Here is a 27,946-nt window from a genome sequence, read left to right on the forward strand (position 1 = left end):
CTCTCCGCGCGCGTTCCGGGCGCAGAGCGGTTCTGAGGTCTCGGGAGTCCGGAGAGCGCGGGCGCGCACCTGCGGGCGGAGGGGGGGGGCGGTGCGCGCGCTCCGCCCGGAGAGCGGTTCTGAGACCCCCGGAGTCCAAGGAGCGCGGGCGCGCGCCTGCGGGCGGGGACAGGAGGGCGGGCGGGCGGGGGGCGGCGCGCGCGCTCCGGGCGCAGAGAGGTACTGAGGTCTCGGGAGTCCGGGGAACGCGGGCGCGCGCCTGCGGGCGGGGACAGGAGAGCGGGCGGGGGGCGGTGCGCGGGCTCCGGCGCGCGGGCTCCGAGCTGCCATCGGGGGGCGGGGGCGGCGCTGCCTACCTCGTCTACAGAAAGCGCCGCAGCAAGTGCCTGCGCGGCGAAGGCAGCGAGAGCATGGTGCGGAGGTTCTTGGTGACCGTCCGGATCCGGCGCGCGTGCGGCCCGCCGCGAGTGAGGTCTTTCGTGGTGCACGTCGCGCGGCCCGCGAGGGAGTGGGCAGCGCCGGGGCCGCGAGCCCTCGTGCTGAGGCTAGTGAGGAGCCAGCGCAGAGGGCAGCCGCCGCATCCTAGAAGACCAGGTAGGAAAGGCCCTCGACCAGTCCTGGGCGGACTCGGCACTTGAATGATTGTGTTTGGTGTGATTAGTAAACAGATAAGTCATCCTCCGGACGAGGCGAGGAGGAGCAGGTTGGGGTGGGGGACGGCTCTTTGCACTGTTTCTCTGTTTCTTAGAGGTGAGGTTCTGCCGACACATTGAGCCCGGAGCCCTCTTCACACGCCTCCCCAACCCTCTGAAACTGTGGGGAGAACAAGAAGATTCTCAAATCACCATAGAAGCCAGTGACTCCTGAATTTCCTGGGCGGGAGTTTGTAGACCACCCTGTCTCTTCTCCCCCCACCTCCACCCCCAGTTCGTCTCTCCTTTGGTTAAAGTGTATTTTGAACTGTCTTTATTTCACCCAGGGTTGAAAATAAATTGCTAACGGCCCCCCAGTTTTAGTTTTCTGGAAGCCGCCTTTTTTCTCCCCAGCCGGGGTCAGCCTTCCCGCCTTCCAAGGGCAGTTAAGGAGACGCGGGAGGGTGGGGACACGTACACGGTTTGACTGTCCTAAATAGTAAGGCTGATCGAAGGATCAGTAAATAGTGTTAAGAGCAGACACTTGTTACTCCGGGATGTGGCAGCCCAGAGAGAAAGGGACTTTCATGGGAAGTCGTAGGCTACCTATTTGGTTGGCAGAGCGATTGAACCTGTTCAGTACGATGCCCCGTATGTTTAACAGACATGGGACTACAGTGATGTCCCTGAGGAATCACAACTGATCATATTTGAATCATCTCGGACCACAGTGAACGCTTTTTAAAAAACTGAGGCCTACTCTTTAAAAACAAAAGCTGAAGTAATTTTCTCTTCGCATCAGATTAATCTTTACAGAGTCGGTGTCATTCCCTATGACCAGGATAATTGAAAAAAAAATGCAGTTACAATATGCAGAATCCTAATTCGAATTTGGATAATAAGGCTAAAATTAACTTAGTGAGGCTTCGCTTTTGTAACTTGTGACGTGGTGTCTACAGGAATCTTCCAAAAGCAGAGGCCAGGGAGGGGGAAAAAAGAAACGTTTTATTGCAACGTTTGTGGGGTTTTTGACATGGAAATGTAAAACTGTTAAAAACAATCAGTGTTTAATTTGATGCTTTTATTTCTGTTAGCAAAAATCTAGGAAAAATTTACAGGATAAATACACATTTTTTTATATGATTCTGGAAGTTCCGTTTAAAAAAAAAACAGGTGAAGGAGATTATAAAAATCTTCAGGGTGTGTAGTTGGACTTGATTTTAGTTCATTTTGAAACATTAATAAGACCTTGTTTGTCCTTTAAATGGTCCTTTATTAACATTTAGCTACTGTGATGTATAAGTGCTTGAATATCATAGTTGTATTACTTTCTCTATATGAAATTACTTTATTTAACATTAGGTTGTGTCTAGATAGCTATAGTAACAAAGTAGAATTTTTAATCTATATGAATACTAATAGGTATGCTTTCTATTTTAGGAGTATAAAGCATTTTCCGGTTACTTTGAAGGTAGAGGATATATTCCTTTTTTTATTGTATAAAATGTAAAAAATTAAAAATGATAGGTTCATTGAAAGTAACTATTCATTTCTTGTTATTTAGGGATTAGCCTATTTTTAGGAATGATGTATAAAATCATTTTAAAATACATTCACAATGTGAAAAGCCCCATTTTCACCAGGCATGTGAATATAGAACACATGGCTTGAATAGAAAAGAATGTAAGTCTTGAGAATATGTGCAATTCTCCAACTTCATTTATGAAAGAGTACATATAATGAACACCTGGGGTATTATAAATAATATGTGACTATGTTTTTCACATCAATATATATTATGCCTATAGTTATACTGATTTAAGAATATATACAAATGCTAATTATATTTCGCCTTATGCAAAATGTTGGCAGCTCCAAGTATTAAAAAAAAATTCTTGTATAAGTTATTTAATGTGAGTGTAAATATATAAGGTGCTATTTTTTTAACATTTTTTTTAAGTTTCTGCAAATGTGTTCATTATGACTTTTTTATGTTTATGTGACTGGAAAGTATGTATAATAAAGTTCCGCATTATTAGTTGCTTATCTACACATACCTGACGAATTACGTCAATTGATTTGTTGCTTCTACTTTGGCATGTTTGTGAATAGTCGTGTTTTTATTATTAATTTAAATATTCATTGTATTTATTGATATACAGGAATTCTCAGTGTTTTTTTTTTCATTTAACAACGTAATGTTCTCTCAAGGTGGGTACTGTGTAGATAACACAAATCATTATTCTCAGTGTCTACATGGCCCCCAGTTTATATGTTCTAAGTGAGGAATAACTCTTTCAGAAGCCAAGATTTACTATTAATTTATTTCTTCAATAACTTGATTTTTTTTTTTTTTAAGAATTGTCTTCCTAAAGTAGCAACAACACAGGCTATTGCCGTATACGTTCATAATATTTTAGAGGTCTGCTCTTACATGTTAGTTTGCCGGTACAGTTAAGCAAAACCATTTTCCCAATATGTAAACTATTTCCTGTTAGCAAAGTGACCCAAATCATCTCAAAACTACTTTTTTAAGCCAGAGCCGAACACTTGGCCCAGTGTTTTAAGCTTTTGAAAGCCTTTATTCCTTTCTGAGAAACATAAAAACCTTCACTTGCGCCTCTCCCTACTCAAACACCCTAGGCCAGAGAGTCCCTCTGTTGCAAAACTCAACCAGATTAAAAGGTTTTGTGGTGCCTTGTCTTTGTCGGTTTAAATTACATAAACAATGGGTACTGTTTCATTTTCTAAATTTTGAATTACAATATTGAATATGCTTTTTTCAAACTACAGTTCTCTGAATTATGATTCACACATACCTGATCCCTGACTTTGCAACCATTTATTGCCTGACAAGGTTAATGCACTTTTCTTAAACACCTCATCAGCAAGTAAAACAATTCTGTAGTATGAATCAAGAACTGTAAATATATCCATACACTTTCATTTAGTTATTCCATATCTAGGCATTATCCTAAAGAAAGTTGTGATAAAGTTCAATACACAAAGATAAATAGTAAGCAATTGAAAATAGCCTAAAAATATAGCAATAAGGTCGTGTTAAAATATGGTACAATTATTCCCTGGAGTCTTAGACAACCATTAATCATCATCATGTTTTTGAAGAATATTTAATAGAATGTGAAATGACTGCATTATAAAGTTAGGTGATTTAAGAAAATATACAAGATTCGAGATAGTAGCAAATCTTACTTTCTTTTCCTCTTTTATCTCTCTGCTTTTATTTACCTAAGTATCATTTAAAATATTATGAATATTTACCAAAATATCTCAGGATGGGGGCGGGAAGACCACCAATAAAAATATACGCTATTTTCAAAGCCTTTGTTTCTGAAACAAGCGGACTGTATGGGATGAACTAAGAGCTTCCTTCGCACTGGGTGGATGGGGAGGAAGAGCGGGCGAGGAAACTGAGTTTTACAGGCATCATATATGTGAAGGTAGCTCCTTAAGGTTTGTAGAAAAGCGTGAGGAGATTGGAACTCCAGACTCTGACGCACGCTGTACCTGTTCACCATGTACTTCCGTTTTAAAATAAGCTGTAAATACGTAGTAAATCTGTAGCTACATCATTTCCAAAGAGCCTGGGTGTTAGGCCTCTGCTCCCAGCAGTTGCCTCTCAGGATGCCATCGCGCTCCTCCCATCCCTCCGCCGGACTACACCTGGCTGCCTTGTGCAGCCCGGCTGAAAACCCTGGGGGTGCAAAGGGCGTTTCTGGAACCCCTACAGAGTGCCTACGTAAGGCAAGACCCTTGGCTGCTGGGACCTGGATTTCTCCATCCCCCAGCTCTGATCCAGGGATTTAATGGGCAGCGGGGTTCCGGGAGTGGGGAGACAGGATCCTCCGGCGAGAGATTAGAGACAGGGTCTACTTACCACCCCCCCTCCCGCCCCTGCAAGCACACCTTGTACTAGGTCCCCTAGACCTCCCCCCTCCCCCAACTATCATCCGCAGATAAAATGTGACTAGGATAGCGATAACTGCTGGATATACGTAGTGCAGAACTGGATTGACGTTTTGCCCGGCGGCCGGCGGCGAGGGTGGGGGCAGGCAGAGTATGATTGGGTCGTGTGGATTCGAGAAGGGCGCAGGGATGGGACAGGGGGCATCTAGGTCACCTCCCCACTTGAAACTGGCTAGCCTTTGGGGGGCGCGGGGGGGGGCGGGGGGGGCCGGGCTCTCCAGGGAAAACTTACTTCCAATACTCTCTGACCATTCCGTTCCCTCCCACGCCTGGTGGAGACTTAGGAGTGTTGAGAGGCTTCGTGCTCTCCTTGCTTCTCTGCGGATGCGGGAAGGTACCGAGAATGGGAGGTACCATTTTTTCCAGTAATGATGGCTCATAACTGTTCTCTTTTTATATTGCAGTTTTCCCCATGTTTGGAAACTGTCGCCTTCAGTTAAAACCTTCAAATAAAACCATTGATTAGAATGAAAAAACGTCAGTAGCTATTAATAGCAAGATCCGCTTCTACGACAGAGTAAGCCAGGTGATGGAAGAAACATTGGGAATAAATGGTTTTGTTCAGTGGGGGAAGGAAGGTTGTTTTAAAGGCTCCAATCCTTCCTAGAAAATGGCCACCATTTTGAGACCCCAACAGATTCACCATATTCTCACGTTATTTCAATCTGGCAAGCCCACTTGTATTTACAAAATGTTGAATTTATTAGATGTTAGCAGCGTTATTTTTTTTTTTTGAAGGGAGAATTTAAAAAAAAACTCAGTGTGTCTCAGTGTAGTTATTTACTTCATGATCCCTGAAATGATTGTTGCTTTTGAGCAAAACTACAATAATAATACATATGCATATGCTCAAATGCAGCTAATGTTTTTCATTCTAATCAATGAATTTATTTGAATGTTTTAACACTCGCATCTGTGAAGGTGGCTTCTTAAGGTTTGGGGAAAGCCTGAGGGGACTGGGACTTCAAACTCTAATGCACGCTGTGCGTGTTCACCATGTATTTATTTTCGTTTTTAAATAAGCTGTAAAAAAAAAAAAAAAAAAAAAAACGATAAATCTGTAGCTATGTTGTTTCCAAAGAACCTGAATGTTAGGCCTCTGCTCAGGGCACTTGCCCCTCAGAATCCCACTTCTTCCCTTCCCCACCCCCTTGCCAGACTACACCAGGCTGGGACTGCGTCAGGCTGGGACTTGAAGCTGGAAGTTTGCACGTCACTGCCGGACTCCCGGCTGAAAACCCCCGAGGGTGTTTATTTGAATGTTAAACATTTTATTTGCATGTTTTCAAACGGGGAAAGCTGCAATATAAAGTGAAAAACATCCTGAGCCATCATTACTGGAAAAATGATACCTGACGCTCTCGCTATCCTCAAAATCAACTGGACAGCACGCGACACAGAACCTTAGAGAAGTAGTAACGTTAAAACCGTCAATTGCAAGATTCAAATGCCCAAAGCATCAGAAGTCTTTTTAAAAAGAGTAAGTTTTTTTTAATTATTATTATTATTATTATAAGTAACATTGACTTTGTTTATGATAATGTAAAGGTTTTATCACAAAGGACTTTTTAAATTCTCAAATAGTTTTGTTTTCCCCTTCAGCTTCAAAACAAAATCTCAGCATTTATTTAAATGGTTGTGAAGCCCTGTAGGAATTTTTTAAGGAAGAAAAGTGTTGTAGAGGTTCAGAATTATATGAACAAAGATATGTAATCGCTTAAGCAAATTGAAACTAATAAAATTGTGCAATCTGAGTAATGTAAACAGAAACACCTTTACCTTCTTGTTTTAACCATGAGGGTAATGATAAGTCAAAGCGGTAAGGCAGAGGTTATCAGTAGCATCATTACTTGGGCTGCTGTTAAAAACACACGTTTCTGGGGCTTTTTTAGAAAAAAAAAAAGAGAGAGACTCTAATTCAGCAGGTTTGATGTGCATCCGCGTTTTAAACAAGCACTTGAGGGATTTTGTTGCAAGGGGTTCATTGGGACACAATATGAGAAACATGGCAAAAATTTTTCAACCTTGTTTTAACTTTTTGTTTTTAAATTGAGGTCCAGGCTTTTAGATAAGATTTAAAATTTTAGAACCAGTCACACTTTTGGTGCCAAGAAGGACAATGCGAGCCTAAATAATCAGTAGAGGAACTATTTCAATAAATGGAAGACACTGTGTCTGAATTACAAAAAGCAGTTTCACTTTCCCTGCCTTTAGGCCCTTATGATCCACGTTCAGACATGATTTTGGAGGTGTCTGCCACATGTGCTTATGCAGGCTAGAGCTTATGGCAAAAGCCTGAAAATGCTGCCCTACGGAGACCCCTGGGATTCTGGGCTAGAAAGTTGCCAGATTCTGCAGCAGGATACACGCCATTTGAAAAGCAATTACTCACCTGCTATTGGGCATTGATTGAGACTGCCTCGATAGCAGAAGGACATAAACTCATACTAAGACCTGAAATACCTATAATGTCTTGGGTGAAGTCATGGATTGAATTGTGTCCCCCCACCCCCCAAAAAAAAAATCTCTCAATTTGGCAAGGCAATGATCCCTAGTATTGTGATTATCCGCGGTTTGGGGATCTGATGTGATTTTCCTATGTGTTGTGTAAATCCTACCCCTGTGATGTCTATGAGGTAGGATTAGAGGCAGTTATGTTAATGAGGCAGGACTCAGTCTATAAGATTGTGTCTTTAGTCAATCTCTTTTGAGAAATAAAAGAGAGAAGCAAACAGAGATGGGGGACCTCTTACCACCAAGAAAGCAATGCCAGGAGAAAAGTGCATCCTTTAGACCAGACGTTCCTGTACTGAGAAGCTCCTAAGGCAGGGAAAGATTGATGACAAGGACCTTGCCCAAGAACCGACACGGAGAGAAAGCCCTCCCCTAGAGCTAAAAAAAAAAATAGAGCTAGCACCCTCAATTTGGACTTCTAGCCTCCTAAACTGTGAGATAATAAAATTCTTTTTGTTAAAGCCAAATAAATAGAGGAGATCCTTTATCACTACGAGATCCTTCTGAACTGGCAAGATTGGTCTCTTAGATTTCAGATTTTTTTAAATCAGAACACATTTGGGATATGGGAAGGACATGACGTAATATACTTGTGTGTTAAATCTTGCAGCACCAGACATAAAATTTCCACTTATAATATTTATGGATATCTTTCCTTTTTAAAATACTATATATACTTAACCCCCGTTTCCACAAGATGGATCTCTGTCTATATGTGTGTGTGTGTGTATATATATGTATATATATGTATATATATATGTATATATATATATGTATATGTATATATATATTTGGTACATACCTTCAAGTTGATTTCAACTCCTAGTAACCCTAAAGGATAGAGTAGAACTGCCCCATCGGGTTTCCTAGGCTGTAATCTTTAGGGGAATAGATCAAGTCTCTCTCTCTCTCTCTCTCTCTCTCTCTATATATATATATACAGACACACACACACATACGCTAGTAATAAGGCTTCTTTCCTTTAATTTTCTTATACAAACCAGATTGGTAAACATGACAAAAAACATAAAACCATGTAGTAGAGAAAAAAACAAAACGTAGATGGGTGTTATAAGTTTAAATTATGTTTATTTCAAATCAAATTAAATTGCAGTAAAATGTGTGATCACAACACAGTATATAGGACTTATGGACTAAATGATGGGTCCTTGTGTCTCTGTAAAAGCACATTGGCAAGGGGGAAATTATATATATATGAATAATATAAGCTAAAGGATAATTTCAAATTACAAAAATGTATATAATGTCTTCTAAATTATAATCATAATTTTTCTGCTTTTAAGCTGGGATTTGTCTAATGTTATGCCAATGACTTTGCTGATGTATTAGAAAAAAAGCCTATGTTTTGCTTTCTTTTTTCAAGTGCCACCATTTTCTTGCTCTGTAAAGCTCTCAGGCTGCCAGATCATCTGACTCAGCAATTGTTCAACACTCTCTCTCAATTTTAAAGAAACAGCAGCCATTCAAAGAATAGCAGTGACTCCCCCCAATTGAAAATCATCCCCCCCCCATAGATAAGTAGTATCTTGTAACTTTAAACTAATTCTTAAGTGATCATACAACAGGGAACACTTGGAGGCTTCCTCCATGCAGTTTACATGCCAAATAGTTCAAGTCGAATACATTTTATGTAATATATGGTTTTTTAAATAAACTTATTAAAATGTTCCTCCAAAAGCATATGCTCAAATTCTTTTTTCCCTCAAAAACAATTATAAGGACCTTAATAGCAATAGAGAATTTTTGTTTACGTGACCTCATTTAACTCTTACAGTATCCTTATGTTTTAGGTATTTTATTCTCATTTCACAGATTTGGACACTTAGTCTCAGGTAGGTTGTATGGCCCGCACACTCATTGACAAGTAATTGGTATACAATTGAATTTGACGTGCTTCTTAACCCAGTGCCTTCACCACACGATAACGGCCTCTTGGTTTCAGTTCCATCTCTGCGTGTTAAATGCTGTTTTGTAAATGATTTAACACCCATTGGGCCCCTGTTTTTCTCAATATTAGCCATGTATATCCTAGTAAATATTTATTGATTGAATGAATTAGAAAGTTCTGAAAAATAATATAGTAATAACTGAAGTCTTTTTTGGCCTCTAAAACTCACTGAATCTCATAATAAAACAAGGAGGTTAACTTCTTTCAGGAATCTATTTCTAACCCAGAATAGAACTTTTTAAATATAAATATGAATTACTTATTTGCACTTTTTAAAAGCAATAAATGGGAAACCTCTGCATCAGCATAGGAACCACTTGACATATGATGATGAAAGATCACTTTCTTGGAATTCATATGCCCTGTGAATAGATTCTGTTTGCTTTACTTACTAGCTGTGTGGCATTAGAGCTAAGCACTTAAACCTTCAGTGCTTCCATTTTCTCATCTGTAAACCTAAGGCAGAACCCCACAGTATTCACGTAATAAGAACTAGATAAACTAATGTATATAAAGATACATTATAAACTTTCAAGTAGCCACATTTGTTAGTTTTATTAAATGCCTAACTATGCCCTTAAGAAAGCACATCAGTTTACTTTGACAGTAATTGCCTAGTTCATTAGAATTTAATCATTTAGAGTATTGGAAATTCCTGAACTCCATTAAATTTTAAAGAATATACATTTCATAAAAGATATATTTATTTAAATCCCTGGCCCATTCCAAGATGTCACCCCGAATCAGTATAAATGTGGCTACTTTTTTACCTATACCTGTACAGAAACCCTGTATGATGGCCTTTAGAGTGTGACTCTAAGCTCTTCTACTATTCATAGTCATTAATAGATATTAAACAATGTCTGTGAACCTCTGTTTTCTAAGGTGGGAAATTAAGCTAATTTTAGAAAACTGGGAAGTGTAGAGGTAAGAGTTATTGGACAGACTTCAGTCTACCAGAAAATTCAATAACCCAGAATGATAATTTCTAGAGGAAGCCTTCAAGGTAAATAGATTAATTCCTTCAGGAGGGTCCTCACAGACTGAATATCTGAATTAATAATTTTGACACAGAACAATTCTAAAAATTCCTTAATACAGAAAATACAGTGTGTGCGTGTATGTGTGTGTGTGTATTTGGAGAGTGGAAGAAAAGAAGGGTAGAGACATTAAAATCATCCTCAAAGTCATCAAAATGTCTGTCTTAGAGAGTGACCTTCAATTATCTTATGCATATTTGGAGAAGTTAGAAGTAGAACAGCAAAGAGACACAATACATGAAATACTATACTTCCTTAGTGCTAAATTAACTTAGGTGTATAAAATCAGTACAGAGTAAACATAAAGAGTATTCTGTGATTTTTTTTTAATGAAGTCTGAAAGTTATGATCTTAACCATAAGAAATAAGGTAAAACCAGAGACTCAAAGGAAAACATGAGTAGAAATGTCAAATCTGTAAGTGAAAGGGAAGCATTTCCGTGATATAATCAGAGTTGATATATTTCATCATGAGGTTGATTCCTCCCAGGGGAGCATAATCACATATCAGGTGAAGAATATGACTTAAAGAAGAGTGGTCCAACACAAGAAATTCTTCTTATGATCCTTTACAATATCAAACAAACATTTCCAAAGAAAAATAAACACAACAGTAAGACTGTAGCCCCAAGGAGGCAGGCTACTTGTAAAGTGGAGCTGGGGACAACCAGTAATCCATTTGAAAAGGAAAGTGTATCTCTGAATATAGATGATACTCCTGAAATTATAGTACCCTAAGTCTTTATAAAGCCCAGCCAGTCAACCATGATTACTCAATTCCTATCCTCAAGTGTAAAAACTGAAAACTATATTACTTTTCTGTGAATTTCAGCAGTATTTCTACATTCTAATAGCACATGCATTCCTTAGCAGAAATGGTATATTATGTGTGTTTGTAGGAGGGATACCCTCAATGAGATTGATTGAGACAGTACCCACAACAATATTTGGACTCAGACATACCAACAGTTATGAAAATGGCACACAACAGGTAACTTTTCATTCCTGTTACACATAAGGTCACCATGAGCCAGAACTGACTCTCTGGCAACTAACAACAGCAACATGTGTGTTCATGGTTAGCAATTCAGAGGGCAGTGTGTGTTTGAAAGGAGAAAATCTATCCCAAACAGAGTGTGCCATGTTATAACAAAAGAACTCCCACAAAAGCCATCCCACCAAACAGGAGAAAGAGGGACACTGGAAATAGGGGCTTAGAGGAAGTAAATTTAGCTATTCCACGGTTTAACCCATAGATTCCCCATTGTACTTTCCACTTGAAAAGCACTCCAAAAAGCAGAAATAGTGGTGGTGGGTGGTAAAGAATGCAGAGGAAACGGTGAATGTAGTGACACACTCCAGTGTGGCTTCCTGTGATTTGAGGAGGTTTTTTTGAGGGAGTTTTATTATATAACATGACCAACTTTGTTTCAAAGAAGCTCTGTTTTCAGGGATTTAAAATGGGTTAGGATTCAAAGAAAAAAAAATTTTTTTTTTCAGAAGGTGTTTATTTTTTCAAGCCACAGATACCTGCCAGAATGTACAGAAATTAAGGGAGGAAAATACTCAAAAAGAAATTGACTTACATAGCTTAAGTCAGTAACGCAATAGTAAATGTCTTATCTATTCCCAAGAAAAAGGATAAGTTCCACTTACCGAGAGCCTACTGTGTGGCCAATATTTTTACATATTTGACATCCCTTATCCCTCATAGTAATCCTATGAAGTGAGTTTTATTAACCTAACTCTTTGAGATGAGGAAATGGAGGCTCAAAGAATTTACGTAATGATTCAAACCCACAGTGCTGGTAAATGAGGCTCCATGTTGATCTGAGTCTAAAGACTAGGAATTTTTCATTACCCTGCACTGAATTGCATCTCCTCCCAGATTATGTTTAAGGATCTTGTTGACATCCTCACCCACATCTTTCTAAATCAGAGTAAGTAGCTGTGGTCATAGAATACAGAGAGGAACTGAGTTCAGCTCAGATGTGCTGCAAACATTTATGAACTGGGTAGCCTTGGCAGCGTACCACCCTCCCGTTTCCTTCTCTATAAATCCAAGGGATGGCTTTTTGAAAAGCAGTTTCGTAGTATGTGTCCGTATCCTTATGCTCTGAAAAACTGCAATACTGTTTATATAAACCCCAATTAAAAACACTCTAAGTATTTGACAACAGAGGCATCACTAAGTAAATTATAACACATTTTTTTCCCAGTGGAATATTGTGTAGCTATTAAAAGTAATGTTTACAAAGAATTTTTGGAGAATTGTGGAAAAGGCTTTAATGGTAACTGAAAGGAAAAACTCATTTCAAAATATTATAATATCAACCAAGTAAAGACCAAGCGAAGAAAATTAGAGGAAGGAAATATTTCAAAATTTTTGAAACAAAATATTTCAAACACCGTTAATGCTCCTGTGCAGTATAATTTTTCATTTTCTCTATGCAGTTTATTGTTTAAATGTTTTTACATACGTGAGTGATAACCAGAAAAGAAAAAAACATTCAGAACTAGATTAAAGTGATCTGGAGGGGATTTCCAGATCCAAACTTTTATCATGTGTGTTACAACCCAAGAATGAGAACGCAGAAATATAGCGGTTCCTGAAAGTGGGGATCCTGTCACCTTGGTCCAGGTTTCGCAACCTGCCTGAAAGCTCAGTCCTCAGAGGAACAAGCATTGCTAAGTTATCTACCATATACCGTAGGAAGTAAACAACAGGGAAACAGATGTAGTAGTGAGGAGGACATAGACCTCCAGACAGAGCTTGAAACTTCTAGTTTGAACTCCATCTCCCTGTGCATTGTTACTTAAGCACTCTGGGAACAGACACACACACTGTGCTAATCCTTTAATTTTCTCACCTAGCCGGATGGCTACAATGGATATAAATAATCCACCATAAGGATATTCCTCAATGTACAAAAACAGGCATTTACAAAAACAGTTAAGTTGGGAATGATTGTTTCCATAGGCTGCAAAGATTTCTCATTTCACAGGAATCCGCTCTAGAGATACTTTTAATGGTAAATTCCTTATGTAGATTTAAAATCGCATTTGTTTGATACTCAATTTAGACAAGACAGCTGCTATGTAACATGCAATACACTTCTAAGTTATCCACAAAATACTCTTGGGAAGGTGACCATAGGCACTGCAGATTCTATACCTAGATAGAACTTTGGAAACTAAGATTTAAAAAGTATCACTTACTCTAATTATGCATTAAGTGCATGGTGAGTTAAAGCTTTTGAATTTTGCACTTCCTGCTAAAGTCCTGTTTGAGCAGGGAGAAAGATTTTGCAATAATTCTGAGTAAGAGATAGCATAGAACCCTTAAGAGTAGTCATAGAGCCTTACTCAGAGTAGTCACTCAATAACTGTGCTATATTGAATTTAATTAAATAGAGAAAAGTAAAAGAAGAAAATGTCCTCCATATTAAAATTTTAGAAACTTATTTTGGGGGACACATTGCCCTTAGCAAACCTGTTTGGAGGTCTGTTCTGCTTTCTCAGAGCCCTCCCTCAAAGCTCCTACATATTCCTTTTGTGGAAAAAAATAGCTCAAGGAAAACTTCTCATTGCTTGCCATTCTTCACTTAAAAAAGAGCTCCTTTTCCACTTAAAATACCCTAATCATCCAGGTTGGGACCAAGCCCTCATAATTCTTACCCAGGGGCACTTTTCTTGTTGGAGCTGGGCAACAATCCCTAGAGGTACAGTTGTTACTATATCCACCTTGTAAACAAGGACACAGAAGCTAGAAGAATGTATCACTTGCTTACGGTGACAAGGGAGGTGGTAGAGCTAAGCTTGGGACTCTGTTTTCCTTACATTATTCACTCTTTCTAAATAATGTGAGAGGCATGAATTATTCTTCCATTTCCTTGGTCTTAGAACAATTTTTTATTGTGCCCAGTATCATGTCCTAGAACCCATCTATCCAGGCTTTACATTGTCATGCCTAGACACCCCATTATAGGGTGCAGACCTTGCTCTTATAAGCTGCTTCCTAAGAAATATTCTCCCTAATTATAGGATCACCTCTAGATCCTGAAATACAACATCTTTTTCCTGGCAGCACACATCTGAGATGTCAGTTTTCATAATGTCTCACCCCAGTCTTCCTTCTTTTATACTGTTCCCTCAAGAGCCCCATCACAATCCAAGACTACATTCCTTCTCCAGAGAAGCAAACATATTGATGGTTTTTACCTGTCATGGATTGAATCGTATGCCCCCAAAATATGTGTCAACTTGGCTAGGCCATGATTACCAGTATTGGGTGGTTGTCTTCCATTTTGTGACCTGATGTAATTATCCTCCATTTTGTGCTATGTTGTAAATTCTAACCTCTATATGTTAATGAAACTCGAGGCACTGGGTTTTTATATGTTGATGAGGCAGGATTAGTATGGGGTGTGTCTTGAAACAAGTCACACCTTTACTTAAGTCAAACCCTTGTTTGAGTCACACCTTCTTTTTTTGTTTTTCCAACTGCGCTTTAGATGAAAGTTTGCAGAACAAATTAGTTTCCCATTTGATAGTTTGTACATAAAGTGTTCCAAGACATTGCTTACATTCCCCACAATATGTCATCACTTCGCCCATTTCTGCCCTGCGTTCCCCATGCCCTTAATCTAGCTTTTCTACTCCTTCCTGCCTTCTCACCTTTGCTTTTGGGCAAATGTTCTTTAAATCTCGTATAACTGATTGTTCTGAGGAACACGTTCCTCTCAGCTATTATTGTTTATTTTGTGGACCTGTCTGTTGTTTGGCTGAAAGGTGGTATCAGGAAATGGCTTAAGTTCCAGGTCAGAACGGTATCTTAGGGCCATAGTCTCAGGGGTTCCTCCAGTCTTTATCAGACTAGTAAGTCTGATCTTTCTGTGAATTTGATTTTTTTGTTCTACATTTTTCTCCTGCTCTGTCCAGGACCATCTGTTGCACTCCCAGTCAGACCAGTTGGTAGTGGTAGCCCAGAACCATCTAGTTCTGCTGGTCTTGGGGTCGTGTAAACTGTGGTTCATATGGTCCATTAGTCCTTTGGACTAATTGCTCTCTTGAGTCTTTGGTTTTCTTCACACTCCTTTGTTTCAGACAGGAAGAGACCAATAGTTGTATCTTAGATGGCTTCTCACAAGCTTTTAAGACCCCAGATGCTACTCACCGAAGTAGAATGCAGACCATCATCTTTATGAACTATATTATGCCAATTGACATAGATGTCCCTCGAGCCTATGGTGCTTCACCTTCGAGTCTTGGTTTCATCCTATAAGGTGTTTGGTTATGTCTAAGAAGTTTCCATGATTGTACCCCTTGTGTACTCTATTGTCTATATTAACATACATGAAGTAACAGCAATTATGTATGTAGAAATATCCACAATCAAACCTATATCTGCAGGTGAGTGTGTTCCCTTATACCCTCCCACACTTCTGTAGCATACCTATCTACATATGTATCCATTCGTAAATTACTGTTTGTTAATAGTATTGTTGCAGGATTGTCTATGTAGTAATTGCCATAAAAAAATAGTTGCCCTTTATTCTTGCGTTCCTCTCAGTGTCTTCCTTTGCCTCGGTCATGTAGTACTTCCTTTGCCTTGGTCATGTAGGAGAGAGAAGCGAGCAGAGAGGAGAGGGACCTCATTACCACCAAGAAAGAAGAGCCGGGAGTGGAGCGTGTCCTTTGGACCCATGGTCCCTGCACTGAGAACCTCCTAGACTCAGGGGAAGATTGATGCCAAGACACATGGGGATTTCCAAGGAACGCCATGCCCACAGATGTTGAAAGGACACAAAGACCTTCCCCCAGAATGAACAGAGAGAGAAAGCCTTCCCCTAGAGCTGGTGCCCTGAATTCCAACTTCTAGCCTCCTAAAGTGTGAGAGAATAAATTTCTCTTTGTTAAAGCCATCCACTTGTGGTATTTCTGTTATAGCAGCACCAGATAACTAAGACAAACACACTCTTGTCCAAAGATCCTCCCCTCTTTGTATCTACAACATTAACTCAAGTGCCTGGCCTACACTAGGTACTCAGTTATTCTTTGTCAAATAAAGTTATGAATGGTAACTCTTAGAAAAATACCTTTTATTTGTTTATTGTTACTATGTTTATTTAACTAATAATAATGGTTAATATAGGCACATAGTAAAAAAATCCAAGCAATACAAATTGCTTGACAAAAAATTATATCTTTCCAGAAATAATCTATGTATATTTTACTTCTAACCTCAAACTATATTTTGAACGACAATACTAATTGAATATTGGTAAAGAGATGTATGCTTTTAAAACAGCTTTTGTGTGTATTATCTCACTTGATGTAATAAATTCCATGAACTATAAAGGATAGAGCAGGATAAAGCTTATTTGAAGATATGGACATTGAAGCTAAAAATAGTCTCAAAGGGTTTCAAAGTAAAAAAAAAAAAAAAAACACTTCGTTAGATACACCAATCCAGAGCTATTTCTCCAACACCTTCTATTTTCCTAAAAAAAAAAATCTTGCTTATCATAGAATCACCTGACCAATCCGTCAAAGCCTCCTCAGAACCAGAACTTAGTTTCAGAACATACCTCCTCAAATATCCTTCTGATTCTTGTGGTGTGTTGAATTAATGTTCACATCCCATATTACAATTCCTTGGTAATAGAGTTCTGGAGTAGCACCATTGCAAGGCTTTCTTTGGTTCTAATGAAGTAGTGTCTATGACACTAGTGCTATAGTGTCATGGTCTTTACACTCAGCTCTGTCCTTCGGGCCAGTGAAAAGGCTCTGTCTGAGTCCTACTCAGGCACACTGTCATTTCCTCTTAAGGTATTCCAAACCTTCATGACTCTCAAATTTCTTAACCCACCATCTTGTCCTCACTCTTTGCAAACAAGCCAGACTCCTCATTAATGGAAGGAATTACCTCAACTTCCTTCCTGCCTTGACCCTTTTTCCCTCTTCAGATCTGTCTTTATCCAAATTTATGACGTCCCTGTGCATTGGATTCCATTTCTTATACCTTTCAGGACCTCAGGTCCTATTTCTCTTTTGTCTCTTCTAACTGTTCTTTCACTTCACCTGGCATGTTCCTTCATTGTATGTGTGTCCTCAGGTCTCTTCCACCTTCCATCTGCTTCCCTTCGCCGTATATCACCTTGAGCTTTGACGGCCAAACTATGAAAGAATAGTCTACACCAGGTGTCCCCACTTCCTTGCTGTCACATTCACTCCTGGATTTCCTTCTGACTCTGAGTAGCCCTTGTCAGCTTCTTTTGCAGAAGCTTCTTTTTCCAGCTTCTCACTGTATATTCCAGTGAATTACGTCCAGTTTTCCTAAACTTCTATGCCTTTGCATCTGTTCTTGCCTCTGCCAGGAACATCTTTCTCCATCTTTCCTTTCCATCTTTACACTCCCATGCTTTTCTTCAAGTTGGGGTTAGCTCTCATACTGTCCAGGAAGCCTTTCACCTAAGCCACCAGGATGAATTTGGCTCCCTTTTCATTTTCTTGTGTCACCCTCTGCTTCCCTTTGCTCTTGTAAGTGCTTTACATATTATGTCCCATTTAATTCACACAACCACCATTTGAGGCAAGCATGATTATCATCCCCATTTTAGAGATGAGGATACTGAGCACCAAAGACATTAAATAATTTGTTCAGTTAGAAAACTAATAGGTGGAAATATCTAGGTTTGAATCTAGGCAATTTGACTGTAGGGTTGAATTTAACCACCTATGCTCTACTGTTAGCCTCTGAGCTTGTTGGATGAATAAATAAGTAGTAATTTATGTTCTATTTTTTCCTTAAAAGACTGATCAGATTTGAGACAGGTTTAAATTTCATAATATAGATTTTCAAGACTGCCAAGACAGCAGAAATGGAGAGCATGGCATTCTCAGGGAAGAGGAGAGGTAAGTGTAAGGTTAATAATAATAACAAACTTTAGAACTTAGAAAGCTCTTTGACATCTATCATCTTGTTCCATGCACCCAAGAAATATATCATGATCCCATTTTACAGATAAGAAATCTGAGGCTGGCAGAACCAGCACCAAGATCCCTGGCTTTATAGTTTATTTCTTCTGGAGTTTTACCCCTCAGGTCTGAACTGATATGAGTAAGTAAACTGGGAGTATGGAAGGTTTTTTAAGGAAAAAAAAAAAACTGGAAGAGCTTTCACAGTATTATTATTTATTTACACAGATTTATAATAGATACAGGACCAATTTCCAGGAAAGGGCCACACCCAAGAATGCCACAGTCTTTCAGGAGCTCCGATGCAAGTGCCTGAGCTAGTGAACACACATTTAAAACCTGCTGTTGGTATTTCCAGAGCATCAACCTCTATGTCTGTATATAATTCATCCAAGAAATATTTTTGTGTTTCCATCTCATGCTTCCTTCTCCAATACATTGCCTTCTCACAAGAGCTAAAGGGATTCTTGACGTGGGAGTCCATAGTTGAGTTTTAGATGAATACCTGAATTCCCTGAAAGTTTTATTCAGAAATATACTTGCCAGTGAACACACTTGGTTTGAGGTTGGTTGGTTTTCATTGCATACTTTATTTATTTTTTTGAGGATAATGTCTGTAGCTTTCAAGAGATTCTCAAACGGAAGATTAAGAACCATTATATTAGTGATGGAAGCAAATTTTGATATTGGTCTAAAAGCCAGGCATAATTACAAGGGAAATCTGTTCCATCTCTCCCATCACAGCCATATTGCCCCCCTCCCATCATAAAATGTAAAAGGAGCCCTGGTGGCACGGTGCTTAATCACTCAGCTGCTAACCAAAGATGTGGCAGTCTGCTTTGGTAAAGATTCACAGCCTTGGGAATTCTGGCAGTTCTCATAGTCACTATAAGTCAGAATCCACTTGACCGCAGCAGGTTTTACCATAAAAAGTCTTAAGCTAACTTAAAAAGAATATTAGATTCCTTATCCGTAGTTTGAATTGTTCAAACCATTGCTGCCCAGTATTTGAGAGGTGCCTGGAGGAAAATATAGAAGGCACAGTAGTAATACGTTATGGATTCTTATAAGAGATTTGACAATAAATGTTTAATTGGCATAATTTAAAAACTACATTTTGCCTGACCTAGCAACAACTGAAGGTACAGCAAGGTATTCTGGGGCTTAAGACAAGTCAGCTAAGGATTAAAACGTTAACTTTTAGACAGAGCCAGGTTACCTAGTAGTCAGACTCAGTATGTGCTCAAGGCACCAGCAGGTAACCCATACAATTTTTAAATGTAATATATATATTTTTAAGAGCATAAAAGTAATAATCACGGGAAAAATTAGAACTCTGTTGGATTTCCTTTCGCTTACTAAATTCCTTAGATGCACCATCATGTTTTCTGTGATTAAGGTCTTCTTGGTCTTCCTTCTCTTTTACATAATATTGATAATTCTATCCAAAATATTTTCTTCTCTCTGCCTCAGGAGATTGCAAGCAAATCCTCCAAATGGATAATTTGATAGCTAGCAGGTATTGTGTGCTTGGGATGTGTATCACTGTTCCAAATGCTATATGTAAATCAGGACATTAAAAATTCACAACAGCCCTGTGAAGTAAGTACTACTCTAAGTTCCCCTTTTTATAGCTAAGAAAAGGGCAAGGTATTTCTAGGAGGAAGGAGAGGTGTGGGACGCTGGAAGCAGACCCAGGAGGGGCCCCAGTACAGTGTATCTGAGCCTGTACCGTGATGCACTGTGTCAGTCTCTAGACAGCTGAGCACTTTCTCTGGTCTAGAAGGAACGCCTTATTAAGAATGGGGTCTGTGACCCGAATGACTTCCTCTCCACTTTCCTATCTGCTTATAGGTGGGACTCTTTCCAGTCCGTGTTAAATAGACCCCACCTTCAGAGCCAGCCCTAATTGGCATATCCTGTTCGTATATCTGGCGCTAGTAGGAGGCTTTGCTCACCTCTTGGAAACCCTCGCCCCAGCCACGTGGGTGGGGAGAGGGGAGCAGGCAACCGTTAGACTCTGAAAAAGGAATCTTTGAAGTACGTTTTCTGGAACCATAGGCTCAGAACGCTTAACCCAGGGAGTATCTGGGGAAGAGGGAGGTGTGATTCGGTGATCTAAAAGAACGGTCGCCTCAGAGTCACAACACCGGGATTACTGATCCTCAGTGAGGCCCTTATTACGAGGAGAGGACAGCTTTGGCCAATTCATCTGAGTACTTACTATAGAGAGGAAGCAATACTTTGCCTATGATATCGAACGCTCAGGTTCGAGCTTGACAGTCAGAAATCCCTGCCCAGCTATCTAAATACTAGGAGAGTGTAGAGAGAAGGGAGGAACCTGAGAGAAATTCCGTTTAGCTTTAGTAGAGGGAACTCGCTTAGAGACTCCTGTGCTCTTCCGTTGGATCGGGGGAGGGGACAGCACCGTGAGGGTGGGGCGACAGGAGGACGGGGGCGATAGGGGGGCGAGGAGGGGCGCAGGGCTCCCAGCTCCGGCGGCGTCCGCGTGCTCCGGGAGTGGACCGCTTCCGGGCAGGTCTCGCTTCTCGGGGAGCCGAAGGCCGTGCGGCCAGCTGCCGCGTGGGGCGACCTCGGGGCACCTCCGTGGCGTGCTCTAGTGTCCTTGGAGGACACCACGTGATCGGCGCCCCTTGAAGTGGAAAGACGCGGTGGCCCCGCCGGAGGGGTGGGGAGACCGATTCAGGGGGCCGCGGCGCGGGGGCTCGGGCAGCCGGTTTCCGCCCGCCCGGCGGAGGGAAGCGAGGGGCGGGCCAGTCACGAGAGGGCGGGCCGGGCGCTAGGCGGCGGCGGGAGGAAGGGGACGAGGGGACAAGGGAGCGAGGCGCGGGGAGCGGCATGGAGCCCACCGCCGACTCGCTGGCCACGGCGGCCGCCCGAGGCCGGGCCCGGGAGGTGCGGGCGCTGCTGCGGGCGGGGGCGCAGCCTAACGCGCCGAACCGCTACGGGCGCCGCCCGATCCAGGTAGGTAGCAGGTCCCGAGCGGGAGAAGGTGATGGCGGGCTGCTCGGGAGGACGACGGTTGCAGGGGAATGGGAACCGGGTGGCGTTTGGATTCTCGGAAAAGGGGCGATTTCCCGGGACGTTTTCAGAAAAGATTTTGGGGTCGGAGACCTCGTGACGACGCCCCGGGGCCTCGGGAAGCCCCGGAGGGAAGGAGGGGGCACTTGGGGTGCACATCTCTGGAGTGGTGTGGCTATAAGAATCTGGTGGGGGGAACATATACATGTGTGTTCATATAAAAAAAAAAAAAAACCCGTATAGACCGAGGTATATTATCTACCAGATACAGAATCTATGAATGAGGTAAAACGCGAGATTTTAAAGAAATGTAAGGTTCACTGGGACTATGTAGCCCCAAACTCACAGACCCCTGAATAAAGCTGATCACCTTCTTTCCTGGAGGGACTCCGCTGGAAACCTACTGGCACGTATGTTGGAATAAATGCCGACTGAAATTATTCAGAAACAACTGCATATCGTGTTGATTTTTATTTTAACTGAGTAGGGGGAAAATGTATTCATGTAAAGAACTTAGGGCTGAGTAGGGAAACTGCTCGTTGTAAAAAAAATCTTACGACATCCAGGCCTATATAAAAAAAAAATGTTTTTTAGTGTGATCTTGCCTAAGACAATATTTCCAATTTAGTTACCATCTTAAGAGTATTTGCTATTATTTTTGTCATTTTAACTTACTTGATATGGATTATTTTACTTGGGAGAGAGTTTTCAATTTTTCACTGCTGGAAGGTTCCATTTTTCTCCTCCCCCTCCCTTGTGTGTGAAGGGGGAGGGGGGACCAGGGAAGGTTGCATGTGTTTTTTCTTCACTAACTTCCTAAATATCATGCCAAAAAGTTAATTCTTGCTGGCGGTTACCAGCCTAATTTTATTCCCAGCGGCAACAACGATCTCTGATTCTGAAAAAGAGAATATGTGAAACAAATGCACATTGTAAAAGCTTCATAAGACAAAGGAAAGTAACTGCGTCAGACTTCACGAGTGAATCTTTCCTTCTTGAACCTATCCTACAAAGGATATATATTTTACACACTTTACAGTGCAAAAAAAAAGTACAGATATAAGAATAAAATTAAAATGCCTTAAAACTTGAGATTTTGGGGTCCTGAAATGGCAAGAGATCTTGAAACTAGAGGGGCTGGATAGTTGTAAAAGATAAGTATGAGTCCTTCAAAAAGAATGTTTGATTCGTAATTTAGCATCTCCAAGATTTTGCCAGCAGCCTGGAGACTCGGAGTGATGGCCTTAGAGTCCTGGAATACGTTAGGCGAGACCTCATCTGTTTAGATACAGAAAGGAAAAAGAAAGTTGGATAATTACAATTTTTTTATAGGGGGATAAGAACATAGAGAAAGGGGCCAAATGAGTTTGATGTAGAACTTCGACCAAATTGTTTTTTAATACAGAATATGTCATTTATAAAAATTCTTTTAAAACAACTAGATTCCAATAAATTGCTTAGCAAATGGATCTTAAGCATCCTACCAATATCGGTTTAATTGATTTGCCTTTTTTGTTTTTGGATTTTTTTTTAATATTTAAATGCCCAGTTGCTTTTCAGTTTTTTTCTTATGTTAAAATATAAGGAAAACATTCAAGACCAGTTTTTTTTGTAGTCCAATTTATTAGGTTAAATTATTTGTGTAGATTTTTTTAAATAACATTTTATTGTGTTCTAGGTGAAAGCTTACACAGCGAATTAGGTCCTCCTTTAACAATGTTTATACAAATTGTTTCATGATACTGGTTACAATTTTCACAATGTATCAGCATTCACCTTATTTCCATTCTGTTTATTCTGTTTACATTGATCTAACTTCCCTTCCTCTCCTTGCCTTCTCATGTTTGCTTTTCAGTAAATGTTGACTGTTTGGTCTCATATAGTTAATTGTTTAAGGGAGCACATTACTCACAGGTGGTATTGTTTATTTCATAAGCCAACCTATTTGACTGAAAGTGACCTGCAGAAATAACTGCATTTCCAACTTCAAAGGGTACCTTAGCCCCTGGGGGAGGGGGGACTCCTCTAGACTCTCCATCCAGTAGGTCCAGCCTTTTTTAAGAATTTGAATTTTGTTCTACATTTTTCCCCCGTTCTATCCAGGACCTTCTATTGTATTCCTGGTCACAATGGTTGGTAGTGTAGCCAGGGACCATTTAGTTCTTCTGGTCTCAGGTCAGAAGAAGCTGTAGTTCATGAGGGCTATTAGTTCTGTGGACTAGTTTCTTCTTTGAGCCTTTGATTCCTTCATTCTCTTTTGCTGCATAGAGGAGAGACCAATCATTGTTTTTTAGATTAAGACCAGTTTTATGACAAATGAATGACTTGATTTGGTTGGGTAAACAAAAACTGTGCTGCAATTTTTTTTTTTTTTGTGGCTGTAATTTGGTTCACATATATTTTCCCTCGTTCTTTTGAAAACTAAATTGGTTTCCCCACTTTTGGGGCAGAACTCAACACCTATAGTATAATTTATTATTTTTCCTTCCTTTGGGCAAATAAAAATAATTTATTTAATTGATACAAAACATAACTAAGTAATTTCTCTTTATACAGTCAATATCCCCAAGCAAATATAACCAGATAATGGTTATTCTAAAAAGAATCCTCCACCAGCACCCATAACATGGCATCCCAATTCTAAGGCTGCTAAGGTGCACACCATTTTAAAATTCCCCTTTGGAAATTATTTTGTTTCAAAGATAATTTATGTACCAAAGAGACGAGCAGCTCCTGTAGGAGAGTATATGAGTTTCCCATTGCTGCTGTAACAAATTATCACAAATTTATGAACCAGAGAGAGGGGCAGCTCCTGTAGGAGAGTATGAGTTTCCCATTGCTGCTGTAACAAATTATCACAAACTTAGCAGCTTAAAGCTGCAGGAGTTTATTAGCCTGCAGGTCTGGAGATGAGAAGTCTAAAATGGGCCCACAGAACGGTGTTCCTTTTAAATGCTCTAGGGGAGAGTCTGGCTCCTTGCCTTTTCCAGATTCTAGAAGCCCACCTATATTCCTTGGCTTGTAACGCATTCCGCTGTCTTCACAGTTGGCAGTGTAGCATCTGTCTCCTCTCTCATCTCTGCTTCCATCCTTATGTCTTCTGTCAGACTGTGACCCTTTCATAATGACACATCCGTGACGACACTGGGCCCACCTGATAAACCGGGATAATCTCCCCATCTCAAAATCTTTTACTTAATTATATCTGCCAAATTCTTTTTGACATGTAAAGTAATATATTCACAAATTTGGGAATTTGGACACAGACATTTGAGGGGGAAGCATTATTCAGCCTATCACACGAGACAAGCCCTCTCATTTTATACTTAAAGTTTGAGCTCACAGCAAAAAATAAGTTCAAATTAAAAAAAAAGTGTTGACAATTACCACGTTCTGGAAGTGCAGCGGGGAACCAAACAAAATCTCTCTGGTTTAGATAATTTCATCTCAAAATGAGAAAAAAAGACAGAATGGTTAGGCAGTGGTAAAAGCCAGCTTGGCCCTCACCATTTTGTTGTCTCTGCCTCTGGCGGTGTTCTCCTTGGGGCTGGAGCTCCGCAAAAGGTTGGAGAATATAATGCAGTGAAATGTGTATTGACAGGCAGAATGTGTAGAACTGGAAGAGGGGTGGTAACTGGGAGTAAAGAAAGAGTAACCAACACCTGTAACTTCTCCGCGCCTCTGCTTTGGGTGGCTATGATCTCGGGGCTTCGGGGCGTCGTAAATAAGTGTTTCTTTACATTAATCCTGCCCCCGCCGGTCGCCTTGACCGCTCTGCTCTCCCGGCAGGTCATGATGATGGGCAGCGCCCGTGTGGCGGAGCTGCTGCTGCTCCACGGCGCGGAGCCCAACTGCGCAGACCCCGCCACCCTCACCCGACCGGTGCACGACGCCGCGCGGGAGGGCTTCCTGGACACGCTGATGGTGCTGCATCGCGCCGGGGCGCGGCTGGACGTGCGCGACGCCTGGGGCCGCCTGCCCGTGGACCTGGCTGAGGAGCGGGGTCACCGCGACGTCTCCCTGTACCTGCGTGCGGCCGCGAGGGACACCGAAGGCGGCGACCGCGCCCATGGAGACGCCGCAGAGGGCTCAGCAGGTGAGGGCGGATGCCCAGGATCTAAAAATTCGAACCCTCAGAACTTCTGGAGCCCAGCGCGCTTTTCCAGAAGACAAAGTTTGGCCGGGAGGGGCAGGGTCTCGGGTCTCACCTCAGCTCACACACACAGCCAATCTGTGGCACAACCCGGGTTTCCCGGTCACGCCGCCAGGTCAGCGCTGCAGACGGGAAATAGCCCTAGGTGGACGTCCGTACTTGAAAACCTTTCTCATGCCTCTCCCCACTCGCACACACATAGACACAACACCACCGCGCAAGCACACACCGCCCTCACCGCAGCTCAAGGCCTAGTCTGTGGAACGTTGACGAGCCAGGAGGCTACAGAGCTAGTGCCCCTCTCCCTCTAAACTAGCTGGTCAGTCTCATCCACTCACCGGGCCTCAGTTATCCCATCCGCATACCTAGGTGGCTGGACCAGTCCCAGGGTTCCCAAACCCATAGCGCGTGGCATCGTCTGCGGGAGATATGTCATGAGCCGGATTCCCGGCCTTTGGCCCAACTCTACCAAATCTGACTTCCGCTCTTTTCGGTGGAGGGTGGAGATGTCCAGCGCTCCCCAGGGCTTCTGAGCCGCAGCTGGGACCGAGCGCTCCCAGCCCTCGCACTCTGCACGCCGACATTTCGCCGCACTCTCCCGGAGGCAGAGACTCCTTTCTCCTTACCTAACCTTCCCTGTTTCTTCGAGAGGCCGCTGAGCCAGGGAGATGGGTATGTGGTCCTGTTTGCCTTCTCTTCTGTGACCACAAGGCCTTTTCCCCACCTCCATCTGCCTTAAGAGCTAACTGGAAGAATTTTTTTTTTCTTTTGAGGAGGAATAACTTTTTTTTAAATCAAAATACGCATAAATGAAGCGATACTGAAATGTACGTGACTATTTACAGTAGAACATGTCTTTGAAAATAGTGAAATCTGTCCTGCTGGCTCAGAACTCAAGCACGGCGCTCCTTGGGCCTTAGCGGAGCCCCAGAGGACTTCCTTTTTTCCTTCCTTCTCTTTCTCCCCAGCCCCAATTCATTCTTTAGTTAAGACCTAATATCTTATCAACCCCGTTCTGCATGCTGGGGATAGAGCGGTGAATGCGACAAAACAGGAATCCTGCCCTCATAGAGCTTACATGCTAGAAAGTCGACTTTACGAAAGATAATCTATTTTGACAGAACGAGTTTTTAAAACCAATGTAGTGCATAAAGAATGGAGTCGTGAATAGGAGGGGAGGAAATCTTCGAAGGAGCGCTCAGAGAAACTGAATGGCAGAAAGGGAGCAGCCAAGGGAGGTAGAGAGAGACTCGCAAGTTCAAAGGCTGCTGCGGGAATGAACGTGGTGGGTTAGGAGGACGGCAAGGAGGGCTGGAGCGTGACCCCACCCCATCAGAGCGGAGGCGAGGCCAGATGTTGTAAGGCAAAGCAGTAAGCACGAATTTTGTTTTAGACAAGCTAGGGAGCCATTGGGGAGGGGGGGGCGGGGGACTGAAGTGAGAGAGAGATGAGATGCGACTGGGATCGAAGGATCCAGTTCTGCCGAGCCTGAGGTGGGCACTGGTTATGAGCAAACCACCAAGATCTACACCAGGTGCAAGAGAGGCCTGGGACGCGCCATTGGGGAGGGGGGGCGGGGGGCTGAAGTGAGAGAGATGAGATGCGACTGGGATCGAAGGGTCCCGTTCTGCCGAGCCTGAGGTGGGCACTGGTTATGAGCAAACCACCAAGATCTACACCAGGTGCAAGAGAGGCCTGGGACGCGCAAAGGGCTACACGACGTCTTCACTTCCCTGAGCCCAGAGTTGTGTCGGGCAAGCACCGGCGCTACTCAGACACTCTAACGCTTTTCTCGCATCACCCGGCGATCCGCGGCCGCGCTCTCCCCGCCTGCGCGGGGCAGGCCCGGAGCGCGCGAGCGGAGGAGGCGCCCGAGGGGCCGCGGGGCCGTAGACGCGCTGCGGGATCCTAGAAGCTCAGCGCCGGGAGGCGGCTGGCAGGTCCTCGACTGACTCGGGGGACAAACTTTGTGCCGAGGGTTGGTGGGTATTGAGAGAAGGTGGTCGTGCAGGCGACCCACTTCCCAGAACCTTATCCATGAGTGTCTGAATATCAGGTGGGGGGGGCTGCAAGAAGGGCGGGGGGACGGGCCGCACCTCTTTGACTACTGATGCCTACTTTATTTTCAGTTGTTCGCAGACAGCGCCAACTGTAAGAGTCGGCGATCCCCAGTCGTCGAAGTTTGAACACTTTGAAGCTGGAACACTTAGCCCTTCGCTGGTGGAAGTTTCAACCTGGCTGTTTACTCTCTTGGCGGTCCCCAGTTTCTTTCAAGCTTGCTTAGTTCCAGCCCACTTTTTAATAGCAAATTTCTTCTTTACATGTATCTGTTTTCCCTTTTCCGCAAAAATCAATTATAAACTTCTGTTTATAAAAAAATACGTTGTTATAAAAGTTAACAACAACCACCAGTTTCAGTGCCTTTTTTATTGAGTCGAATTTTCAGGCGCACCCAGGCCCTGAGCCTAGTGCTTCCTCTTTCGTGGGGCCTCGCACCCTCTGGGTGCTGTTGACCTAATTACAGCCATTTTGTGAACTAGGAAAACGAAGCTCCGAGGGGTTACGTGACTTTCGTCGTGTCAAACTGCCCACAAATGGCAGAGCCAAGCCTTGAATAAGAACAGTAGTGT

The 27,946-nt window shown here is 42.1% G+C and overlaps 1 protein-coding gene across 3 annotated transcripts; it reads left to right on the forward strand.

Moving 5' to 3' along the window:
• Positions 1–326: 326 nt before the first annotated feature.
• Positions 327–27,740, forward strand: LOC104845647 (cyclin-dependent kinase inhibitor 2A-like). 3 transcript variants are annotated; one of them, XM_064290425.1, is made up of 3 exons: positions 488–594; positions 24,953–25,259; positions 27,446–27,739. In XM_064290425.1, the coding sequence occupies exons 2-3, from the start codon at positions 24,956–24,958 to the stop codon at positions 27,469–27,471; spliced, it is 330 nt and encodes a 109-aa protein (XP_064146495.1). In that variant the 5' UTR covers positions 488–594; positions 24,953–24,955; the 3' UTR covers positions 27,472–27,739. The 3 variants fall into 3 exon arrangements, with proteins under 3 accessions (XP_064146496.1, XP_064146495.1, XP_010586196.1); XM_010587894.3 differs by lacking the exon at positions 488–594 and adding an exon at positions 20,915–21,106 and having other exon boundaries at positions 27,446–27,740; XM_064290426.1 differs by lacking the exon at positions 27,446–27,739 and having other exon boundaries at positions 327–594; positions 24,953–25,256.
• Positions 27,741–27,946: the final 206 nt, after the last annotated feature.

Source organism: Loxodonta africana, chromosome 9, assembly GCF_030014295.1.
Source record: "Loxodonta africana isolate mLoxAfr1 chromosome 9, mLoxAfr1.hap2, whole genome shotgun sequence".
Taxonomy (NCBI): domain Eukaryota; kingdom Metazoa; phylum Chordata; class Mammalia; order Proboscidea; family Elephantidae; genus Loxodonta; species Loxodonta africana.

What these genes read in the sequence shown, in the direction of transcription:
- LOC104845647 (XM_010587894.3), top strand. Translation starts at nt 20,981, where the DNA reads ATGGAGCCCACCGCCGACTCGCTGGCCACGGCGGCCGCCCGAGGCCGG. An exon ending in ACGGGCGCCGCCCGATCCAG is followed by an intron (nt 21,107 to 24,952) that starts GTAGGTAGCAGG and finishes CTCTCCCGGCAG; the next exon opens with GTCATGATGATGGGCAGCGC. An exon ending in CGCCGCAGAGGGCTCAGCAG is followed by an intron (nt 25,260 to 27,445) that starts GTGAGGGCGGAT and finishes CTTTATTTTCAG; the next exon opens with TTGTTCGCAGACAGCGCCAA.